The sequence below is a fragment of the Condylura cristata genome, unplaced genomic scaffold, assembly GCF_000260355.1.
Source record: "Condylura cristata isolate star-nosed mole 26May11 unplaced genomic scaffold, ConCri1.0 scaffold00028, whole genome shotgun sequence".
Taxonomy (NCBI): domain Eukaryota; kingdom Metazoa; phylum Chordata; class Mammalia; order Eulipotyphla; family Talpidae; genus Condylura; species Condylura cristata.
In genome coordinates this window covers 11,137,819-11,163,162 of record NW_004567129.1, presented here as the reverse complement: position 1 = coordinate 11,163,162, position 25,344 = coordinate 11,137,819, and the positions used below count along the sequence as shown (strand labels likewise).

The 25,344-nt window shown below is 45.1% G+C and overlaps 1 protein-coding gene across 1 annotated transcript in view; it reads right to left on the bottom strand.

Annotated features, from left to right (window-relative positions):
- Positions 1-680: 680 nt before the first annotated feature.
- CFDP1 (craniofacial development protein 1) overlaps positions 681-25,344 on the bottom strand; it is a 100,354-nt gene continuing 75,690 nt past the window's right edge. The window contains exons 6-7 of the mRNA XM_004690371.2: positions 7,770-7,928; positions 681-937 (exon numbers count right to left, since the gene is read on the bottom strand). Coding sequence (XP_004690428.1) covers positions 847-937; positions 7,770-7,928 — 250 coding nt within the window. The 3' untranslated portion in view covers positions 681-846. The remainder of the gene's footprint in view (positions 938-7,769; positions 7,929-25,344) is intronic.

Here is a 25,344-nt window from a genome sequence, read left to right as displayed (position 1 = left end):
TAGACCAGATGCCATGACCTACTGCTTTTACCCTTCAGGCCTGTCATCAGCTCATCTCAATCCCATGAAGTACCAGGGTTACTCATGCCATTTATAGACCAGAAAGTGGAGTTATAGAGAATGGAGCTGTGGTCAAAGTGTCATGGCTGGTAGACGTCTGGGGTCCGTCTTTGGAGCTCTAATTTAACCCCTAGGCTACCAGGGAGACCCTTGGAATTTAAGTTTTCTTAAGGAGTATAAAAAAGTGTCTTTCAGAGCCATCTTTGACAAACCAAAAATTAAACAATTCGAGGTAGGGGCACATCTGAAATCAACTTTAACTTTGGGGAGAGACAAGGTATTCCTACTTCATGCACACATACTCTATAATATATTCTTCAGCTTTACCTTCTTCCAACAGGAGCCCCTGAGGAGAAAGAAGGATCAGGAGAGCCGCACAAAGGCAACGAGAACACAGCTGCTCAGCCCTGGTGTTCCACCACCCGCGCACCGCCAGCTGGGGCTCTCCTGCGCAGGGCTGGCCAGAAGGCGCCCCGCAGGCTAGTACTTCCCATTCAGGCTGGTCAGCTCTCCACCGTGGCCGGCCTGGATGGGCCTGAAGGTACTGGCATGGCTGTGGGCTGTGCAACAGGATAAAGGTGAGCACCGTCGTCATCTTCACCAGACTCATAGGACCAACTTTAATTTTTTAATTTTTATTTTGTCAAGGACAAACCATGTGAGATCAAGATACAAAGACAAATTCAATGTAGAAAAAAGACCACACTGGGAGACACCAGAACATTCCACAGATGCACAAGAAGCTCACATTGTAAACAGGACCAAACTATTGATTTTCCTCATACATCAGGGTTTCATTTTGCTCAGCCTGAGATCTCGTTCAATTTCAAACTGCCTGTGATCCACTCGGTCTAGAAAAGCTTTCCGTTCAATGTACCTAGAAGAACATGGGAAAAAAAGACCTGTTAGTGTCCTGTAAGAGAAAATGCCCAGCTGTGGCATTTTCTGTTCAAGGGTGAACAGTTCTTCTTGGCCCTTGGGGTTACCAGGTTACAACAAATGCAAACAAATCACCAACTTGATGACCCGCCTGACCACCCACAGCTCTGAGTAACATCCAAACCATTCATATTTGGTCTACATAAGGTTGTTTCTGGTTTGCACCTGAATGAAAACGAAAAGAAGGCAACAATTTATCATAGAGAAAGAACATTAGAGGCTTGGTGACAGGGAAATGTTACAGTCCTCTAACAAAGGCTTGAAGGAGAGAGGAAGATGTGGGGTTGGTCAAGCTCCTTTCCAGACATTAATTGGACCATGCTGGGGACTAAACCTCTCAGATTTTTCTCCACAGAAAACCAGTGAGGACTATTTCCTGGCTTTAGAGTGGGCTAAGTTAGCTGGAGGTGGGAGTGTGAGAGGGGTGGGAACTGTAGTGTGAAAAAAGGTATACCTGAAAATGGAATTTGGTAGTACAAGCTGCCTCAGAGAGCTGCAGGGACTGTGAGGTGGGCGGAGGCCCACAAGCACACACCTTAGCATTCAACTGTCCTCGGTGATTTGCTTGCCTGCTCCCTCCTCCTAGACAGGGTGTTCTCCACCCATGTGGTGGAGGCTCGGGTTAGAATGACAGAAGCTTAGCCCTCAGTCCTTTCAGGGAGTGAGATCAAGAGCTTCTGCTACCCACAGAGTGGAGCCCCTTAAAAGGTGGGTGCTCTATTCACAAATACAGAGCCAGGCTCAGCACAAAAGGCTTCCCCAGTCCTCCCAGGCAGGATGGGAAGGAAGCTCAGATGCAGACAGGCAGGCAGGCAGGCAGGACTTGGGGGAGCGCCCTGCTTAATGAGACACAGCTGCATTTTAATGCCCCCTTCTTGCCAGAAAGTGTGCCGCGATCTGCCTGGAGGAGGGGAGCTCTGCTGCTAATTAATCTATTGAGAGAGCAAAATTGCCATTGAAAATGGGAGACATAATTGAATCTCTGCACTAATTTTTCTTTTGTTGCACTGTGGAAAATGTGCATCTGTCATTATAAGGTCATTACATTTATGGTGAGAACGTTACCAGGCTCAGCAACCTGCAGTCCTTTGCCGAGTGCAGGCCCCGCTTTCCTCCCAGCAGCCTCGAGCTTCCGTGCCAGGCCTGTGGCCACTGACCTTACTACAAGAGCCAGCAAGAACATACGGGCTCCCATTTAGAAGCCTGACTCTCTGGTGTTTCTAGCTGCATGGCTGGGTAAGCTACATAACCTTACTAACGCTCAGTTTCTTAATCTGCAAGAAGAAAGGAGAAGATGACCAACTCGACCATGAGGCCTTGTGGAGACCAAATGGCGCATGGCATGCCTAGCGCAGAGCACGTGCTCTGCAAGGGGCAGCTGATGTGTCACTGTCACTTCAGGAAGCCAGCTGCTGCCAGCGTCCTGAGGACAACTGATGATCTCAGCAATGCAGCCATATCTCTTGCTCTCTGTTTTCCAAAAAGATTTATTGAAGTATGCACACAAAAACTGGATGTAGGCCAGAGATGTGGATGTGCAGGGGTGGGGTGGGGTGGTGGTGGTGGTGGTGAGAGGATTCACCACAAAGAGTGGGGAGCAGCAGGTCAGACAGGAGAGGTCTGCTGTGCCATGTGGGTCAGCTCCCTGGCTGGGGATGGAACTCAGGTCGCAGTGGCTGGTGATAGATTGATAGCACTCTGACTTTAACCTCTGTGCCACCTGGGAAGCCCCAGCCAGTCCTCTTGCTGCATCTTATCAGTGTCTAGTCACCACCACCCAGGTCGGGTCCGGGTCCACAGCTGCGTTCAGCCTGCTAGCAAGAAGGCTGGAAACACAGCAGCAGGGCCTAACTGAAGGTTTGACATAAGCTCCCAGGGTGACAGTTCTCAGATCTGGCAAGTGAAAAGATAGGATACGCTGTTCACTCTGGATTTTAGAATCCCTAGCAGACAGGGAAGCCCCCCACACGGTAGATAGTTGGAGGTGGTAATGACCAAATAAACTCACCTCCCCACAAGAGACCTGATTTCCTAGGAGGAACTTAGGGCATGCTTCAAGAGGCCCCAGTGCTGCCTGAGAGTGGGCCAGGAAATGGAAGTCGAAGCCTGTGCATTTGTGGTCTTCCTGACTTTCCTTTAAAGAGGAGGAAGTGGGCCCTCCCTGGCACAGTGGGTTAAAGCACAGCACTGAGAATCTAAAAAGCCGCTTCAGCATGAATTTGATCCCCGCCTGCCCTGGAGGTGACCACATGGCGGGGCAGACCTCTCCTGACCCGCCTGCTGCTCCCCTCAGCAGTGTACTTCGTCGATCTGCCTGTTCTGCTCCCCACTCTGTCTCTGGTGAATCCTCTCACCCTCCGCATCTCTGGCCTGTACCCCAGTTCTGTATGCACAAATAAATAAATCTTTAAAAAAATAATAAATAAATAAATGGAGGAGGAAGTGGCACTCGAATCTCGAATCAGGGTGCTCACTGAGGCTGCAGATTCTGAAAAGCTGTGCTGTATCTAGTGACCTTGAGAGATCAAGAATCAAGAGGTAAGCGTGGGTGTTAAACAGGCAGCTGCAAGCAGAGCTGTTCAGTGTAAGGACTGCCCTCGAGCAGCCAAAAGGGGCGCATGTGCAAAATGCAGCTAAATTCTCAAGGGAACCCCAGACAAAGGCTATGGAGGCAGCTCTGGCGACTTCATCCCCCATTCACAGCCATCTGCAGCTGCTACCAGGGTCCTTGTGACGCCTCTGGTTCCCTGCCAAGAGCTGGCCAGGAACAAAACTTCCATTGGACAGGGGTTCCCCTACCACCAAGGGACAGCAAAGGCACAAGGATGAGAATGCACTTATGTTTACTACTTCTGTGTCTGGATAAGACATGTTTTGTGTCTTAATTTCTTCTCTGTAAAACAATAATAATAATTGCAATAGCCTCTGATAATAAAACTCTAAAAGAAGTGCTCTGTAAACAACAAAACTAAAAATAGTAGTGAGTGCTGTTACAGGGTTTTTGCTTCCCATTTCTGCCTTGATTTCTCCCCAAACTTCAGACAACTGAAACAGACATCAAGAGACCAAATGTTCCAGAGGGAGGAAGGGTCCTCGGGAAGGCCTTCTCCTCCAAGCGGTCAGCCTATTTAAACCCAGCCTCAGGAAGTTTCTGGGAGCTCTAAGCGGTTTTAGATGCGAACGGAATGGGCACTAGCCAGGTGCAATGGTACTTTCCCCCTGTGCCCAGGCCCCGAAGACCCAGCCGACTGCAGCCCAGTCCACAGAGAAGAGGGGGGAGGGGCATCATCCCACCCCGCGGCCACTGCTTTATGTGGCCCATTTAAAAGACAGTTTTCCACTTTCATTAGTGAAATATGCTAATAGCATCAAAACCTGAGGGACTTTCTATCTTGTCCTTTCAGAACCAGGTTAGACACAACAGGCTCTGACACTTTTTTGATCTCAACCCAAATTACTGCTATCCATTTTCTTGAGATTCAGGCCAAGGGGGAACGAGGGGAAAATGGAGGAAGAGAACAAGAAAGAGGTAGAAAACATGCCAGTATCAACTTCTGGAAATCCACACCATTAATGCAAGAACGACCATCACCCTCTCAAGAAGTCAAGAGACTTCTGAAGGCAGGAGGGCCCAATGGGTGTGTGAGCGCCAAAAGCCCCGTCACTTGGTCATTCTGTGGCGGATGGCCCACACGGGGCGTCCTGCCCCCTGACCAGAAAAGCAGGGGGTGGGGAGGGGTTTGCACATGCATGCGGCTGGGATGTCTCAGGGCTGCATTCTCAACGCTCAGCTCCCAGTCGGTGCTCAGCGCAGTGCAAACACGAAGAGAGCAAATGAACATGGACTGTGGACACCAAAGCAACCGGCAATGGAGCACTTCGTGGAAGAATGAGGCCCTGCAGTTGGCGTCAGGGGTTTGCCCGGAGATACGGTGCTAGGAGCAGCTGCACAACGCTGCGCAGGCCGATCTGACTTGCTAACATGTCCATGCCCAGAGGGAAAGGAGGGGATTTTAATTTTCTTCATCATTGGTTTCTTCTCATCTTAACTCAAGGTTGTGCAGGTTCTGAAAGAATGACTCTTGGGGGGTCATGGAGACAGATTGTCTAAAGAAAATTATTCTCTCAGCCTCTCCTCCATGCCCCTCCGATATGACTTCCAATCACTGAGTATCTTGAGCTTCAATATAGTTGGCAGCTGCAGCCCAAGCCAAGTCTGGCTCTCATTTCCTATGCATTGATAGCTTCCCCCTAAGCCTGCAGGCCCCTCTTCAGCAGTGTTTGAGAGATGCTGCTGAGTGGCTTCTAGGACTGGAGGAAGCAATGCTGACTGCTCTGATGCAGATTGCTGACAGTGACCCTGAACGGCTGGACCATGGCTAGGGGCCAGAGCTCAAAGGAAATGCAGAATTCTTTGCTTCTTTGCTGTGCAGACATCAACAAAATAGCTGATATGGGATTCTGGAGTTGATACATGGAATGGGTATGACAGGGATAGCTTGTTTGGGAGTTAGTAGCTGAATTCTGGTATTTAAATTGTGAAACTAGTTGAATTTTCTTGGAAGAGGAATGTGAAGAAAGCTGGTCACCCAGACCTCAGTTGGGGGAGAGATTTCCCAAGTTTAAAATCCCAGAGAAGGAAGAGAGACACCAGGGGCCTCTCTGGTGGCACAACAGGTTAAAGTGCCGCACTAGGAAGCCAGCCACAGCCACTTCAGCATGAGTTTGACTCTCAGCCAGGGAGCTGACCCACATGGTGCAGCAGACCTCTCCTGTCCTGCCCGCTGTTCTCCTCAGCAGTGTATTTTGGCAAGTCTGTTCTGCTCCCCACTCTCTCTGTTGAGTCTTCTCACCACACCTCACTCTGGCCTATACCCCAGTTCTGTATACATAAATAAATAAATCTTAAAAATAAATATGGGGGGAAAAATATGGAGACACAGTGAGGGAGACCGAGAGGAAAGGTCCCCCAGCTATACTTGACCATTCCCGAAGATTTGGCAGGAACATACCAGAATGGGTTTTAAAAGCCCAGTGTACCCCTTGGTTGAAAGATCACGATTCTTTGTGACTCTTGATATAGCAGCTCTGTACAGGGGTGGTGCTGTGACTTAGCAAAGCTCCCCACAGGATTTCCAAACTTAGATTGGTGGAGACCAAAACTACAGCCTCTTCCCGGGAATAGAGGCTGTTTGTTAAAGCTGAAGGAAACATAGCTGAGAGGAATTTGGGGCACCGGAGAGGGCAGGTGAGAACAGCCAGAGACAGAATATAGAAGTCATCACCTTTTCCTTGGAAAATCAGATGTGTGGAATCATGGGGGACGGGGGAGTCTCAGACGGAGGAGGAAAAGCAGAGCGTGGAAGCTGCAAGTCAGTTATGTGATTTCCTTTGCCTGAAAAGTCCTCATTGGGGAGACGTGCTCTTTAATCTTATTCTTCTCCAGTCTGCATTTTATTAACTCTCCCAGTCGTCAACACCACCACTCCTTACTTTTATCTACTGACTCAAGCAGAATGAACATTGTAAACCCCATAATACTCAGAGGAGCAATAAAAATACAACACAAACTGGCCTTAGTGCAGTAGGCAAACATGGAGAAGAGGAGAGTGACGTGAGTTCCTAGAGCTGAGTCAGAGTGGGAGGTCTGGGGCAAACGTCAGAGGCCTTCCCTAGATAACACTGGCTCCTGCCTGCACTTTATCCTGGGCCCTCCCCAGATGGCTGCAGTGCTTCCGACCACAGCATTCCATCTTCCACAGACTGACCTAGAGGTCTGGGAGTTAAATAAGCTCATAAAAAATTTTTTTTAACATATTGGTCAAATTTCAGGTTCACTCAAATAACCCTGCAGCCTAATTTACAAATATGACCTGCTGACACCAATAAATCCCTCACTTGTCTTTATTATAACTTAGCTTAAAATCCACCTGGATGGTTACCCCTGAACTCAGCCCTTTATGTGACAGTCTACAAAGTGCTTCATGCACATTCTATGTATTAATCCATATTACACACCTCTGAGGTCCTCACACCCACCCTGTGGTGGCAGCATCATTCCAAAGTGACGGAGTTGAGCCTCCCACGTGACCAGATGCTGCAGGGAGAACCTTACTGGTGAGGGGTAGGTATCCCAGAACAGTCTGGTGGGTCACGCACCTCTTTTCCTTGCCGGGGCAAGGAACACTAACCTTGACTCATGAGCCTACTTGTGCAGTAACTTCCTATTCCTTAACTCCTTCTGAGGTTCCCAAGTTCTCATTGAACACTGCTTCTTTCTTGACTTCACTGAACACATTGTTTATGGATCTCCTCTTTGTATTCTAAAGTGAAGAAGAGGGGGTCCTGGGAGCTGGTGTGCCATACAGGGTGAAGCCAAGAGTAGCGCTCCACTCGGAGTCATGACATAAGAGAAAAATCACAGGATAAAGCAACACCACCTAGGCACTCTGCTGACAAAGTGGTCGGGCCTTTCAGAGGGCAAAGGTGATCCAGTGAGCCAGACGAGACCACAAGAATAAAGGTGACTTAGAGTTCACAGCAGTAATGCAGCTTGGCAGACGTGACCATCCCCCCAGAGAAATGTTCACACTTCCTCTTTCCCTTCATCTTCAGTGGCTTTCTCACCCACAGGGACCTGTCCTGCATTAGAACTGACAAACCAAAGTGCTCGCAGTCTTCATGAAATGCTCCTGCAGGCTTAAAGCAGGTCGTTTGTCTGTTCTCCAGTTCTTAGGAGGTTCACAGGAATATAATCCACTCCTACTTACCCCTCCTTCCCTCGATTATGGATGGCCAGTTCTTCACCAATGCCTTCTTCCTCCTTGAAGCTTTCCCAATCTAATTTAGACTTCTCAAGGGTGCTCATCTTCTGCTTCTTAGCTCCAATTTTCCCCAGGAGGCTGCTCATGCCACTTGATCTTTTTAACCTAGGAAAGCAAAAACAGGAAACATGTAGGATGTAAAAGCTATGATTTTTGATCAGTAGTTTTTTCGACTGGCAGGATTAGAGATATTTATCTGAAGGGGAGCTATGTTCATATCTGGGCTAGTTCCTGTCTGGTGTGGTAAACAGTGTTCTCTTGCAGCTCTCCTCCTTAACATCTCTGCCCGCTCTAAGACCCCGGGGTTAGGAAATCCTGAAGGTGTGTGCGTGGCATGTATGACAGGTCTTGGCCTGCAAGGAGTGAGAAGTGCAGGGTGATTCAGACACAGCTCTGGGGTCACATGTCTACGTTCAGATTGCAGCTCTATATGTGCAACTGCTGGCTAGTTATCTAACTGCACATGCCTCAGTTTCCTCGCCTCCAAAGTGAACACCTACTCACAGGGTTTCCATGTGTATGTTCTGTGTCAAGTGCTTAAAACAACACCTGGCACAGAGCAAACATGCAGTAAGTGTTAGTTACGCTGAATCACTGCCATCATTTGTGCACTAAAGCCCCAGGGAATTCTTTTAAGAGAAAGAGAACAAGATCCCAGTCTTGATGAGTAAGAAGTCACAATATCTTAAAAGGATTTCAAAATCAGTTTCCTTTCAACCCCTGTGAGTCAGGACCCTGGTTTTTCCCAGGAGGAGGAGAATATCCCTCAGCCTGAAACCAGGGATATGCAGCTTATGTTCTACTTGCTGCTTCTGGTGATGCTATCATGAACTGTGGGAGAAACCCCATATGCCCAAGTTCACAAGTCTTGGCAGGTCAAATGTTTCCAGTTAATGTTAAATCCAAGAGATAAGAAAAGCAGCACACAATTAGTAAGAGGGAACTAGGGGAAAGAACTAAGGAAAGAATATGGCTTGAGTCTCTTTACCATTAGTAACTAGCCCATGGGAACTGGGAGTTATTTTATGCTTTACAGAGATATACAGAAGAGTGAAGCCCTTCAAAAATTGGGATCGATAATAATACTTTCACGTGCACAGCAGTTCTCCAACTGCTCTCCGAGTCATGTGCTCATCTTACTGTTACTATGGCCTGTCAGAGAGCGCCAACCAGTCTGGGCTGGGGAGGCGGGGGTGAGGGGGGGTCCTCCAGACGGTCTGGTGTCGCAGGCACACTCTGAGACACCGTGCTTCTGCGGCACAGTGTCAGTGGAAGACCCACCGCTTCTGCCCCCGTCTGTCTGAGGCCAGCGGCTACAATTCTCCAGACTCCTGGGCTGAACACTCACCCTCCTCACTCTTATGCTATTCATGTTGGTCAGGAGGACGTGAACTTCCCCGGGGCAGTTAGAGCCCACTACATGCTGAGCTTAAGATTTACATGGAATAGGTTGGGTAGGCCTCATCCTTCTCATTTTGAGTTGGATAAATAAACACAGTTCAGAGGGTGAAATGACACAACAGAGGTCAAACCAATAGAAAGTACAGATCAAGGGCAAAGGAGTTCTCTTCAAATGCCAGCGCAGTATCTTGTGCAGTCTCACCTCTGAAATGAGAAGGTATCTGGGCAGTTTTTTGGACAGCTGCTTATTTTACTTTCCAATTTGTGGAAGATGACTCCAAATGGTTCTTATGAGCTTTCAATTACATCCAAAAATTCTTTGCCAGATAATTCAATCCCCACACCAGTGTTAGTGTGTGCATACACACACACACACAATTTTACCACAAGCAGAGTATGAGAGGGATGCGGAAACTTAACATGTCGCAAATCTATTCACCTCATACCTCCTTGCACTGCCACTGCTCTGGTGCTTGTTATATCTCTCACTTGGACCATGCAGCAACTTCTTGCAAGCCTGACTGTTTTGTCCCACCCTCATCTACCTGCCCCATCTAGCTCCAAGCCTACAAGCTGTCACTGAATTGAGTTTTCGGAAACGTGTGTCTTCCCTGATGACTATTGCTCTTTTACAGTAATGTCCAAATTCCTTAACTGACAAAGTTCTTCCTGAGACTCTTGTCCCCACACTGACCCTTACAATCTATGCCCCAACCACCCACTCCCAAATCTGCAGTTCACCTCAACCTGCTCCCTTCTTGTCTCTGGAATAGATGCCTCCTGATGGTACCCCTACTGTGCCTCAGTTCTTTTCCTATCAAAGCAGCAATCCTTTCCACAGCAGATGCTTAAGGGCATTAATTTCAGCTGCCACTGCCCTAGTCAGTTCTGAGCAAGCTCAGAGTCACTGCTGACATCCCACTGGACGCTTTCCATTCTGGCTGCATGGCCTCCTCTGACCCTGCCTGCACGCACGCCACGTAGCAGAGCTCATGCCATCGGGGCCACCTTCACGGGCAACAGGTTAGAGGCCCGGCCTCCTGTCCTCACTGCGGCAGTTCTGGGAGGTTCCCTCATTGCTCCTGAGACGTTCTGGCGGCGTTGAGCCCTGTGGCCTTAGAGTCGCGCTGTTCTGGCCTCTCCCCCCTTCCCAGTGTTACTCTTCCTGCCCCCCATTCCTGCTTCCTAAAATGACCTTCCAAATAAACTAGCTGCATTCAAAGCCTTATCCTAGGGTCTGCTTTGAGTGGCTTCTAACACTTTTAGGAGTAAAATGATTTCCCTTGTGTATGCTTTCTCCCTCTGTAGTTACTTACATCCCTGGGGTCTCAATCTCTCTTCAGCACAACAATGAATGCCCCCTACACCACAGGACCAATAGTGGGAGAAAAGTGGATGTTTCGAAGATAAGAGGTGCTAGAACACACTTCAATTGGGGATTTTAGTGCAAAGATTTCCACCTGTGTTTGCCAACCAGCTCTCAGTATTGCAGGGTTTCCATTTTGCCTGGGTGGCACCACAGGCTGTGCCCGCATCTCTCCCTGCCACTGCTCTGCAGTTGTCCTGTCTTTTTAACAGACTTTAGCTTCACTTCATGACGTCTATAAGAAAACAACATTTTGCTACACAGCACTGAAAAGGGTTCCATGAAAGAAAAAACAACCGATAACCCCCGCCCCCTTTGGTTTGTTCACTACTACACATCAGCAAAATGTCACCTGCTTTTAGGCTTTTGGGGGAAAGCTTCCAGTTCTGCCCTCATTAGATCATTAATATGGTTTATGATTTCCTAATGTGATAGTTTCTATGGCAAAACTGTCTTTTATTTGAGGTTAAATCAAGGTGAATGACACATTTATAGTAGTAGCCAAAACATGCAGAAACCCATCAGAACTACAAGACTGGCACTTTCTTCCTGGATGCTGGCATGTGGGGTTCTCTGTAGGTTTTCCAGCTCTCATACCCATTCTCCTGCCTCAGCACGGAGCTTTTGTGGCATAATCCTGGCATCATTTAGGAAAGCAAATTTACTATGACCTTGCCTGCTTTTTGTCATTAAGGTTCACCCATCAGGCTCTCAAGTAAAGGTGAGTTGGGAAGGAATCAGTTCTGGACAGGGCTGCTTACTATGGTGAGCGGCCCACTGCGGTGTCCTGCCACGGTACGTCTCCTCTCTCCAAGTGCTGAGAATGGCCATAGGGGGTAAATCAGCAGTGGTATCCTGCAGGCATGTAGCAGCTGGCTAACTGGAAAGCTGTGGAAAGGGAGAGGTCAGAATACCCTTGGAGAGCTTTCTGCTGTCTGCAGAACCAGGGAAGTTTCAGGTACCACATCAACAGAACCACTCGTTGTTCTTTGCTCGGAGCCAAAGCTATAAAGGCAAGGCCTGCCAGGAAGTGGACTTTAAGAGACTCCTTTTGCCTCTGCTGTGAATTTTCTGGTGTTTGTTCTAAAGTGGGCTGACCTGTGTCACAGAAGACCATTGTACTTCATTTGGGAGACATCCTTATCTACCTACTGCCAGTCCAAGTTCAAAGAAAAGCACTGCATACTCCTCACTGATAGATTATATCCACAATGTTATACACAGAAGTGGCCACAACTTGCCTGTGAAGATATTTTCAATATAATAATGTTTCAGCCATCTCCTCCTGAATGTCACACAACTCCACTGACCTCACAACATAAATTCCAAGTGGAGACTAACTGTGCCTGAGGAGCAAGGCCTTTGCACTCATAATCTGGCTTCCAGGCCACAAGAACACGGCTGAAAGCAGTAGGCATGCTGGTGAAAGAGACTCTTACCAGCATTTCTTTCTTGCATGTTCTGTATGGTTATCCATCAAAAGCAATTATCTTCAACTCCCTTCCCATCACACTGAGCCCAGTGATTCATCCCAACACCAGACACCAGCCAAGACCGCACACAAAAAAGACTCAGAAACCCAGAAAAGTAGAAAGAACAAAAAGGTAAATGGCAAGAAATCTTTTCTTCCTTTCTGAATTCAAAGTTTACAATGATAATTTACTAGAATTTATTTTGCTACTCTCCTTAGACCAAGAAATTTAATTTTAACAAATCTTACTGCAATTAAACGATAAGCTCCATTCTGCTGAGTCAGTGGTAAGATACAGAGTAACTTGTTTACTACCTTCATTGCCATGTGCCTGTGCTCAGGTTCACTAGGCAGGTTTTTTTTAGTGAATTTACTGTTCTGACTCTCGGTTCCCTCTCAGTGAGGCTCTGGATTCTGCTGTTTATTGGGAAGTAGTCCTAGAAAGGAGCCTCAGAAGTAAATTCCTAAGTAGAAACAGGAAGGCTGGTAGGACACACTAGCTGGTTGTGCAGGAAAGTGGGAACATCAGCCCCAGGCACCCAGGAGTTAGCAAGGAGTTGAATTTTAGGTACAGGAATGAACTTGGAGGCATTCACTCATTACACTCACCCAACAGAAACTACTGGTGCTCACTGTGTATCTGACACTGCTTGGAACGGGGGATGTAAAAACATATAAAATATAGTCTTATGTAACCACACACAATGAGAGGACTAAAGAGGGAACCGCTGAGAAGCTGTTTATGCAACCTTGCTATTTTATAGATGAGTCAACTAAAGTCCAAGAAAGTTAACTGCCCAGGTTCATACTGGAAGCCTCAGGTCTGGTACTAGATGCTGTTGATAGACCATCTGCTCCACCTTGCTGATGCCAGAGTAAGGGGATTGATCACCTTTGGGGATCCCTGCTATAATCTAATCTCCATCATAGCTCATTTGGGCGAAGGGGATATTCTTATTTTCCCCTTGCCCTGGAGCTCACTGTACACAGGGCCCATGTCTTACTCATTCTTTTATATGTGCATACAAATCAAAAGTATAGGCCAGGGGTGCGGGAGGTGAGAGGATTCACAAGAAACAGAGTGGGGAGCAGGACAGACAGATGTACTGAAATACTGCTGAGGAAAGCAGCAGGTGAGTCACGACAGGTCTGCTACGCCATGTGGGTCAGCTCCCTGGCTGGGGATGGAACTTGTGCTACAGTGGCTACAGAGAGCTTCACAGTGCTGCACTTTAACTCATTGCGCCACCAGGGAGGGCCCGGCCCGTCTTACTCATTCTTGACTCACCTAGAGTGTGGCACAAAGCCGTGCCCATTGTACATGATCACTGCAAGTTTAATGAACTAAATCTCTGGGATTTGACAATGGCATTATCCACTTGAATTTCTCCTCTTCACAAAAAGATTCAATATTACATTTGAACTGACAGACCAGAAATGGTAGATTCAAAAGTGGAACAACAAGGACAGTGTTGACAAGTGCACATCCAGGACTACTAACCCTTACTTAGAACTTTAACATAGAGCCTGGTCAAGTCTGTCTTCCTGATAACCACTAAAATGCTTATTATTTGGAACATAGATTCTTTGGCAGAGATATGCAGTTTCCTTATTTTTTTTATCATCTGTTTACAAGACAGGAGCTGACTTTCTGGAACTTACATGTAGACTCTGTTCCAGAGCCATACAAAAGTCTGGAACTGGCATGATATTCTGAGAAATATCCCTTTTAGATCTTTGGATTTACCTTGGCTGAAATCTTTCAGAATGAAGAATAAAGTCCAAATCCCTTTGTGAATTTCACTATTCATCTAAGCTTCTAAGAACTGTGCCCAAAGCCCAGGCCACTCAAGGGAATGAACTGGAAGCCAGCAATACATCCAGAAGAGAATTTAAGTTCCATTTACTTTCCAAGATCGTGCTGACAGTATTCTATAGGACCTCAGGAAAAGTGAAAGACAGGAAGTTCCAAATTATCTTAAGACATTTTGTGGCTTGAAAAATCATCAATTTGCTTAAATTTATTATTATTTTTAAAGATTTATTTATGCATACAGAACTGGGGTAGAGGCCAGAGGTGCAGCTGCAGTGAGAGGACTCACCAGAGACAGAGCAGGGAGCAGAACGGACTGACAAAGCACACTGCTGAGGGAAACAGCAGGTGATATAGGAGAGGTCTGCTGAGCCAGGTGGATCAAACTTACACCGAAGAAGCGGCAGCTAGCTTGCAGTGATGCGCTTAAACCCGCTGCGCACCAGGGAGGGCCTTAAATCTATTATTGATGCTGACAAAGTGCCAGCAAAAAAGGTGGGAACTCTCAGGAAAGGGTGGACTCAAAGCTGGCAAACAGCAGTAGCTTCACAGTTGTGACACAAATAGAAAATGACCTGCTACTTAATTCTACTGCCTTTGTGCTAATCTCAGAATGAAGGGCACTTACATTTTCCTGACTTGACTTGAGCTGTTCTACATCTTTATATCAAATTTAGGAAACATACTTGAGAATTCTTTGGGCAAAGTCCTGAAATACAATACATTGAAATAGTATTTCTTGGAGCCCTTTCCGACTCTTCCATATCTGTTGAACACAGAGGCCTGATTTGGCCTGCTCTGGCCTTCAGCTGACACAGGATGGAATCACTATTGCAGCTGATTTGTTTTTATTTAAATGAGAGCTCTTCCTAGGGAAGACACATTATCCATTCATTGTCAATAGACATGAACTGTTCTCTCCCAAAGCAGAGGTTCTCTAAATGCATCTCCTGGTCTCTGCTGTGATCAAGAGCATTCATTGAGACAAGTAGCTGGGGTGAGGGGCTTGCAAATGACACTAAAATGGACTTCTTTGGGACAAGCTAACTGTTCTGCTGGGCAGTATGGTTATTAGCATTATACTCCATGAGAAAGTTAATGTCCCCTTTCTCTGTGAAGAAGAGTCCTCCACTGGTCTATTGTTCTGCTAAAACCAGCTAGCTCTGTGGGCTTGGGTCCCTTGCCACAAAGGGTAATTGTTTTTTATTGTTGTTTGTTTTATTAATCTGCCTAGTTTAGACCTTTCAGAGAGAGGGTAAGTTAGACAGCCATTAGGAAAGAACTGGGTCTTTTCCATGCCGTACTATGGGGCAAATTAGGCATCTGTAATGGCTGGTTCACATATATAATGCCCAGAGAAATGTGGCTTGAAGATGCATTTGGACATGTAAATTAAAAAAAAAAAAACTTACTTATTTCTGCATAGGAGAACTCTATAGGCCAGAGGGTGCATATGCGTCTGTCTGTGTGTGTATTCAATAGAGACAGAGTGGTGAGCAGAACAGGCAGATTTGTTGCAAAAGAGAACAGCTGGTGAAACAGGACAGGTCTGCTGCGCCATATGTGGGTTAGCTCCCTGAGCAGGGATCGAACTCAGGTTGTGGTGGTGACATCGCTGAGACTTAACCCCTAGGCCACCAGGGAGGCCCTGGACATGTAAATTTGAAGTCTCTGAATGTGCCTTCCACTCCTGCTTCTGAGGGGCAGCACATGATGGCATGCAGAACAGCTCCAATATCTGGTGGAAAATTCTCCAACTTTCTAGTGTGAAAATGTCAAACTAGAAATAAAGTTAAAAACAAAAAATAACCATCATCTGAATACTCTTCACTTATATCCAATGACTGTTAATATTTTGCTACATTTGCTCTGTCTGTGCAAAAATTTTCTTTCCTGGGCGTTAAGTAACTAGTTGTTAGTAAATTAGTTGTTGCTTTGCACTTTACCTCTACCTACTTTAGAATGTATCGCCCAAGGACATACAACACATATTATATCCAAGAACTCTAACACTGATATAAGTCAACGAAATATAAACTCCATATTGAAACTTCCCTTGAAGTCTCCGCAAATGACGACCACTGTACTCCCTGCCATCCTGCACTAAATTCTTTTTGTCTCCTTTAATCTCGTCATCTAGTAGCTTCCCACTTCTTGTTTAGTTTTACTTTGGTCTTGATGTCACTCCCAAATTTCCACAGATCAGGTTGGTTGTATTATAGAAAATACCACTTTAGAATTTGTCAAATTTCTTCTACCAAGCACGCTACCTAGATGAGGTTGGTACTGCTCACTATACATTTATTGGGTACACAGAGTATGGGCACCACTGGTCAGCCCAGGACCTCCCTGGTGCTAAGTGTGGACCCTTGGGTTAGAAGGTGACTGCCCAGGTTCTCATTTGTAAAGGTATATTCTCCTCTCTTTGACCGGGTAATATGTACTTCCAGGAAGTACAAAAATTCTGCTTTTATTTCTGGTGCCTCACTCTTCAATGCCTTGGCCACATTTAAGGATACACTGGGGTGAATGAACAGCAAAGGATCCCACTTGAAGGACAAATATTCCTTCAAAGAAAGAAGCCCATTCCCCCTCCCCAGGGATCATATGAAAATCTCTCAAGATGGAAAAACAGTAACTAAAGAAAAGACATATGGCCATGGGGTGATGAGCAGAAATCTAGAGGGCAGACGGTAAGGGGTCTGCCATGTGGAAGGGTTAAGTGACATGAAATCAGCAGCAAGAAAACCCTTTGGCCTGCCCACCAGTCCTCTTGGAAACTTCTGAGTGTCCTTGTCATTTATCCCACTCCCCTGTGGTTCCCTCTCTTTCCTTGGGAAAGAGATAATGCCACATCCCTTCCGCCTCTGCTCCAGCCATTTCCTTCCCGCACCATTCATTCCCATGGTGGGGGCACAGCAAAGCAGGAAAGGGCGCTCCACCACTTTATAGCAGTGAGGGAATGAAACAGGCCAGGGGCTCTCAAAGGAGGAAATGCTTAGTTTAATGGGAATAGGGTGGGGGATGCTTTCCCCTGAGGTGCAAACTGTTGTTGCTTTAATTTGTATGATCAGTCACAGCTGGGCAGAATAATTTATCAACTAACACAAACAGACCATTTACATTTCTGAGACAGAATTTTAAAGGAATTAATAAATATTGCTTCTAATAAAGCCTGTAATGATCTTTTCCATATTGCAGAACCCTGGGTGTTCACGTGAGAAGGGTGCAGCTTGTTTTCCAGATACTGGCCCATGTGGGCTCCCAACCACTCACAGCCAGAGGCAAAATTAGAGAAAAAGAGGACCTGGTATCTAACTCACCAGTGACTTTCTAAAGGAGAGCTCTGTGTGCTTCCTGCTGTGGCGGGCTAGGCCAGCCTGAAAACTGCCTGTCACGTCCCAGGGCAGGCATCATGCTCCCATGAGTGGCTCCTCTACAAAACCACGACGGGCAGACAACGCCTCTCCTGGGCCAGCCGCTGGGGGAAGTATAAAGCATAGAGCGCAGAAAACATACGTGCCTGGATTATGGGTAGTTTGGCAAATTGCTAATTAGGGAGTTGGCATGTTTTCTTAAACTCAGCATTCTGCCTTTTTTGATTTCCAGCCTTTGCTCTCAGGCAGGTCTCTATCTCATGAAAATGTCTGAGGCTGTCAACATAAAATAAGTATTAAATTCTTAGAACCTTCCAGGCCACAATCAAGTTAATTTCAGGATGTGGGAGTGTCCTCAGATCAGAAATATTCAAATGAGGTGGCTAGTGTACATTTTGCAAAATTAGTCCTCATCCCTCTCAACCTTCTTACCACTAAATCAGCAGGCTAAATTACAAGGGAGAAGGTATGGCCACTGGACACAACCGATTTCTGACACGGCAAAATTCTGTCTGGAGAACTTTATGACCCTTTCCTTAGACCAGCAATGGTAAGAAAGGTCCTAGGTTAGCACCTGGAGTTCTTGCCCGGGCCTAATACCGAATTTGTCTTACTGTGGCACCTATAGTGTTTCGGGCCTACTCTGCTGCCAGGGTATATTTTCTGGCCTCCTCCACAATTCTGTGAACCTCAACATGCAACTCAGTGAGGCTCAGACTTCAATATTCTCTCCCAGCATCTAATCCTGGCCAAGGGCATTTCCCACCTCTCCTCAAAAAGATATGCCACATCACAATCAACAGCAGCAGTTTTCCTCTTATCACCACTCCTCACAATTCAGGATTCAAAGGGCCCTTAGGAAGCAACTGTGAGCAAAAGTGTAGGGGTAGAAGAATGAGTGCTTTATCCTGAACCCGAGATTCCACTAGGCTAAGGCAATGCAATGGATCTCAACAAAAAGAAATATCTATTTCCATGTAGTCTGCTACAGAAAGCAGACGACTTTAATTTTATTGCATGCAGGAAATGGTTCTCATAGATGCTAACCACAGCAGGCAATCTGTATAACCACAACATAGTTTCTCTTTAATAAATGGAAGATTTTTACTCATTGCCTCACTGACCACTAAAAAAATTTTTTTTTCTCATCTTCTATCTCAAAAGCAAGAGAAAATGGTAAGTATCCTTCCTTAATCTGCTAGCCAGGGGTTGCTAAAGCTACTTTAAGAAATGCAGACTGTTCTACAAGGTTCCACCCAACCTTAATATTGAGTGGCAAATAAACCTTGAACACACTGCGCTCCTTCACATGCTGGATCCCCGTACGTATGTGCCTTTATATCTGCCTTGGGTCATAATGAAGAATGAATGACTATGGATCTGTTTAAAGGTTGAAAAAGGTGCTTTAACAATGGCTGGCTGAAAGAGGAAGGTCTGTTGAAACAAAGCTGGATGACCCGTTATGTGGGAATGGCATGAGGGAATTAAGAAAAAAAATGCCATAAATTAACTAAAGATATGAAGGGCAGGCTCTTCAGTTCTCTGACTTGTCCCATGTATTAACCATTTGCTCTAGGAAACTTGATGTCACTCTCTCCCTGGTGGAGGACAAGGCCTCGAATGCACCCCTCCTCACCTGGAAACCAGCAGGGCCACAGAAACCTAGGGGACCAGTGATTTCATAATCCACTTTCTTCACTGTGAGGCTCAGCTGGTAATTCAGCAAAGGAGTGAGCTGGTTCATCATTCTCACTGCTGAGATGAAGGAAGGGGCTCAGAGTTGGGGTATAGTCTGACTGATACAACAAAATGGAGGGCCAGTCATGAAAGAGAAAAAAAAAACAAAATCAAAAACCAACCCTTAAGCTACCTATTCATACTGAGGAAGAGCTAAGATAATGGAGACAATAATCCAAACATATAGCTACAAAATTTAGTGTATTCTGGAAGAATGCTAGCAAAGCTGATATCTGCTAATTTCTTATTTTCAGTTAATACAATTTTTTAAAATAAGATTTAGTTATTCATACAGAACTGGGATACAAGCCAGAGGTACAAGGGTGTCTCTTTCACCAGAGACAAAGTGGGGAGCAGAACAGGCAGACTGATGAAGTACACTGCTGAGGGGAGCAGCGGGCAGGTCAGGAGAGGTCTGCTGAGCCATGTGGTCACCTCCGGGGCTGGGGATGGAACTCGCACTTAAGTGACTACAGCTGGCTTGCAGTGCTGTGTCCTAACCCTTTGAGCCACCAGGGAGGGCTCGTCAATTAATACTTTTAAAAACAACTTTACCAAGATGGAAATCACATACTAAAGAATTCAACACAGTTCAGTGGGTTTTCCACATATTTAGTTACACAGCCATTACCACACTTGAGTGTCCTGTCACCTCCTCAAATCCCTCATTCTGATTAGCAGTCACCCCTCCTCCCAGCTTGAGGCAACTAATCTACTTTCTGTCTCTACAGATCAATTTTGTCAGCTAGTATATTTAAATCATAAGTTTACAACTATATCAAAGCACTCAGAGATAACAAACCTCTCAGCTGTTATCTATAATGACAATTTCCTATAGGAAACTTTCAATTTGTAAAAAAGAAAAATAAAATGTGTTTGTTATGTTGATGATCATATACAAATGTCAGAAGGGACAGAAAAGTTAAAAAATGTAGATTTCAGATAATTACAAGCTATGTGAGCCCTGCTTGTATGACCCCACCCCGGGTACCACAGCACTATTTGGGGGCAGTTATTAAAGTGGTGCCCTCAATGAAGGAACCTGCCCACTTAATCGCACGTAAAACCCTGGGAGACTTAATTTCTGTGAGCCTCAAGTAACCAATTAGCAAAATGAGAAAAATAATAACTACGTTGAAGGGTAATGATGAAACAGGATATTCATCAAGTCCACTCTTATTTATTGAGTGCCTTCACTGTGACACTCTTTGTGTGCCACTGGAGATACAGATTTCTTATCCTCATTTAACTCATTCACAAGAGAGATAGGCAAGCAAGTAATTAAGTTATGAGAAAAGGCTACACAGCAAGTATGTTAGCATAAGAGTCTGAGCTTAGGAGGGTTGCAGAGTGTGGGGAACGGCCTGGCATCTGAAGGATGAAAAGGAATCTGCCAAGAGGACAGGCAGGGACAGAAGGTTAGAAAGAAGTAACGGCACCTGTCATGTGTTCGTGGAAGCACACAGCACAATGCCTGCACATAGCAGGTGATATTTCCCGTCATTTCTACTCTTATCCTCTTGTGTCCTTTAAAAAATTCTCTCAGAAATCAAAAAAGAAATTTAAATCTTGCTGCTGCTAGAGAAAAATTAGTGCACCTAGAAGATTAGAAGTTGCTTGTTCTCTTTCCTGAGGTTAATTCATTACTGGCAGCAAGATCTACCATTTTTATTTGTGTGTGTGTCAGATAAGGAGGACAGGAAAGTTCTCTGAATGGAAAGGGGTCCCAAGCAGGCTGCCTTAGCAGCAAAGTATATTTTATCTTTTTAATGTTTAGTCTCCCCTACAAACTTCATTTTGAAAAATTTCAAACCAATAATATTTGATCATCTTTAAAAGAGTCCTGCTGCTTGTACAATGGCCCACAGTTTAGACTTGTCTGACTGTTCATGCCAGCTTCTTTTAAGATTTATTTATTTATGCACACAAGATCTGGGCACAGGCCAGAGCTGCGTTGGGTGAGAGGATTCACCAGAAACAGAATGGGGAGCAGCAGGCGAGACAGGAGCAGTCTGTTGGGCCATGTGGGTCAGCTCCCTGGCCGGGGATTGAACTCAGGCTGCAGTGGCTGCTAATCGCTTCATCGTGCTGTGCTTTGTCAGCTTCTTTGAGGACATCTTTCACCATATGCTCCTGGGACGCTTTTCTCCAAGTACATATTCACATTCAGATCAACTCTACCCAGTCCAAAGGCTTACATGCCAGTCACAGGCCTATGATGATGCCCAAATGCAATTATTTCGCCTGCAGCAGCCTTCAGTGCTTGGTAGAAGGCAACAATATCTCACTGGTACTTACCTCTTAGACCTCCTCTCCTATGCCACCACTTCATTCATTTCACCTGTGCCCACTTTTCAGGCCTTGCCTAAGCCACTCTTTCTGTGAATACTCTCTTCTCAGGTATCATCCTAATTAACTTCTCTAAGTCAATGCCCATTCCTCAGTATGTCTGACCTGATCATCCTATTAAATACTATTAATTTTTACCTTCACCCCAAACTCCTGATCCTCCTATCCTTAGGTTTTCTCTTCTTCATAACACCGAGTGCTTTCTAACACACTATGTAATTTATTATGTTTATTATGTACCGGCCTGTTGAAATGGAAATTCCACAAAGACTGGAACCAGCCTCTGCAGTGTTCCCTGATAATAACCAAGAGCCTAGCATATGGTGGGCACACATAAATATTTGTTGAAATAATGTATAAATACTGGGAAGCTATTTTCAGTTTTGTACATTTTAAATAAGTTCCAGTAAATGATACCTGTAACAATTCTCTGTGTCAGCTTATCTCATAGCTGTTGCTCATCCTTAGCTAGGATTTCTAGAGGAATCTAAGTAGTTTAGAGCAAGCACAGGGCAAGAATTTGTTCACTGCAACAGATGGCAGGCCTCAAATGGCTGTCAGTCCCCTGACTTTCACCTAGGCACATGCCATGAGAGCCTGCAGAATGCTGAACTATTTTGCTATAAAGTGTAATTTTGGGTACAAAGGCTAATATGTCACATTGGAAATACAAGAGAAAGAATGAATGAGAATCTTTGCTCTTTTTGGGGAACTAATGGGGTGGGGTGGGGGAACATGGTATTTGGATTCATTTTATGTAAAAACAAAGCCCTGGAACAACCAGGTCAGGAAACCTAGAGAAAGTTAGCTGTGTGTGGCAAATGAATTTTCCCCTTGTCTTGGCTGCTGCTACTGTGTGGACAGGCTGCTTTTGTTTGGTTGATTTGGGGGACCAGTTTTAAAATCAAACACACTACAATTTTGTAAGCTAGAAACAATATTTGGGTCCAGCTTTAAAGCTAAACCAATACCAGGTAGATGTCACTGGAGCAGGTAAGTAGCTCATCAAATAGTCAACGGAACAGCTTTCTGTCACAACCTGCCAGATTTGCTACAGGCAGCAAGATGCAGAGAAGATGACCTCTCCTTCCAGTAGTTATAACCAGCAAGCCAAGGTAAGACAATTATGCAGACAACTTTCTCTCTATGAGTGGGAATCTGAGCTGGAGAGTACAGTGAGAAGGCTAAGAGGATGGAGAGGAGCTGGAAAAAAAAACAAGGAAATCATGCATTTCCCTGCTAGGGATCTCCGTGCCTGGTTGCTTGGTGAGAAGCCCAGAAATTTAAAAAAAGAAACCTAAAAACTTCCAGAGGGAGAAGGGAGAAAATTAGGTCATACACAAATATTTAAGACTTGCAAATGGCTGCAGACTATTAGAAGCCTGTCTCTGGTGCAATGTCCTCGCCATTCTAAAGGAAATTTAGAATTTTCCACTTCTAACGCAATACCCAGAAAAAACACTCATAAGATGTGAAGGTAGAATGTTCGTTTCAGAGAAGCAAAGTTATAAAATTTATCTTTCCATAAACCACTTCCTCAGGACACTGGAGGATGTACTCTACCAAAATCAGAATAAATCTAGAAAGAACAAGACAAAGGATCCAAAAGATGGGGGAGTGACACTAAGAGGGATGAAAGGTAGGCAGGCTCTGAACAACAACTGCACAGAAAGACAAAAGAACAAAGAGCCCAAGGTTGAGCAGGAGGATAGAAGTCTCCAGAAGGGATGGAGAAGGAAAAAAGAAGAGGTAGAAATGACAAATTATCTGACATAGCTGAAAGAGCACTGACAGGGATTTTACAGCTTTGTGGGAGAATTTGGAAAATATGTGACAAAGACATAGAAAATCAAGTAAATCAACAAATACACAGAGAGGAAAAGGCGGGGAAGGGGCGGAGAGAAAGAGAACGGAGGGAGAATGTAAGCCTACACCTTGCCTCAGTAGTGAAGAACAGTAATAGTATCAGCAAGCTCAGGACTGAGATTATCTCATTACACTGGGAGAACAGAAGAACTGGGATGCTAGAGCAGGGGTCATGGTTGTGTGATGTTACAAGGCTGTTAAATCTGCCAAAACCTAATGGTCTAGTGGTTAAGTTTCAGTGCTGTCACCTCTATGGCTTGAGTTTGATACCCAGCCAAGGAGCTGATGACCCACATGGTGCAACAGATTCTTCTTTCTCTCCTGCTGCTCCCCTAAGTAGGTTATTTCAGTAGATCTGCCTATTCTGCTCCCCACTGTCTTCAAATCTTCTCATGCCCCCATACGTCTGGCCTAAACCCAAGTTCTTCTATTCAAAAATAAACAAAAAAACCCTGAACTTCCAAAACAGTAGTGTTTCTTACAATCTAGAGTTAACAGAAAATCAATAAATGTCTAAAACTGATGAATCATGAGACAAACAATGTGCATATGGACAAAAAATATCAGAACTAGTTAAAAATCTGAACTTGTTACTTCTAGAACACAGGGCCTGGCCCTGGGTCAGGTGACAGCATAGTACATTCTTTCAAATGATGCATTTGTATGCCTTTGATTAAAAATCCACAAATAACTGATTCAAACTAATATTTCTTAGTGTCCCATTTTATCAAAAAAAGAAGAAAAAGAAGTTCTCCCTGGTGGTTCATTGGCTTAAGTCACAATACTATGAAGCTATCCAAAACTGCTGAAGCCTGAGTTCTATCCCCAGCTAAGGAGCAGTCCCACACGGTGCAGCAGACCTCTCCTGTCTCACCTGCTGCTCCCCTCAGCAGTGTATTTCAGTGGACCCACCTGTTCTGCTCCCCACTTTGCCTCTGATGAATTCTCTCACCACCCACACCTCTGGCCTATACCCCAGCTTTTATATGCATAAATACATTTTTTAAAAAATAGAGAAAAAGGAATTTTTCTGGGGAACCATCTGTCTGGGCATATTAGCCCTTCCTTGGCTTTCCTCATATTGCATGTGTCCTCTTTGACCCCTGCTGCTGCTGTCACTCGGCATGTTTGTTTTTCCCCAGTAAAGATTTTCTATCTGTACAATCCTTTCCATACATCAACATAATAACTAAATTAAGCTGCATTTGATAGTGTTCCTTGTGTAGGTCACTTGTTCACTTGCTTGAATTCATTTACTTACTCAAAATGTCACACATTCCTACTATGTGCCAGCAAGCAGGCTGAGGCTGGGATAAGAATAAGTCTCATTATTGGTCTCAAAAGTTGTAAAGTCTAGGAATGCCTAACAAATAGCAAAAGTAAAAGGTCTTTCCTTTCTCTGTTTTAATACTTTTTAGTATTGCTCAGTGCTGCACAAGAACCACCTGCTTCGTAATTCCCAAGGTTCTTAAAAATGCGAACTCCAGGAACATACCGAGATATGGGACCACTGTTTTAAGAGAAAGTGCCTGATGTCTGCCACTGAAGCACATTGTCACTGAAACAATTACGGAAAGATTATGTAATTTAAGACAAACTGAAGGGCTGTCTGAACTCAACCTGGAATGAGTTGGGCTGAACTGCCAAGCAGCTTGGAGAGACAGACATAAATAAAGATTTAGAATAGAGATGAGACTAGAATAGGATGGTTCTTCTATGTCTGCTTCTGAACTACTCATTAGGCAGCTCCACTTACTGCTATTTCAACATCAGAAGAGTTGGTGAAATGATCTGCTACTTAGTGAGTACGCTGCTGAAGTGACAAAATAAAACTCCCAGCTCCAAATATGAAAGGTTTTGAAGAATCGTGTTTACCTCTCAGTAGGTTTTGTATGCTGTTAATTAGATAATACAGAGCGCAAAACTGCTTATAACTCATCAGAGGAGACTATGCTTTCATTTTAGTAACAATTCCATAGCAACCCTACTACCCTGAGTCCAAATAGCACCACTTTGCTACTATTTTGCAGGCTGCTTCACTGGCACACAGATGAACCATTATGTTGACCAAATGAAGCAGATTTCAGTTATTAAATGTTGAAAAAAGCACAAATGGGCCTTACCGTGGCTACTTCAAGGGG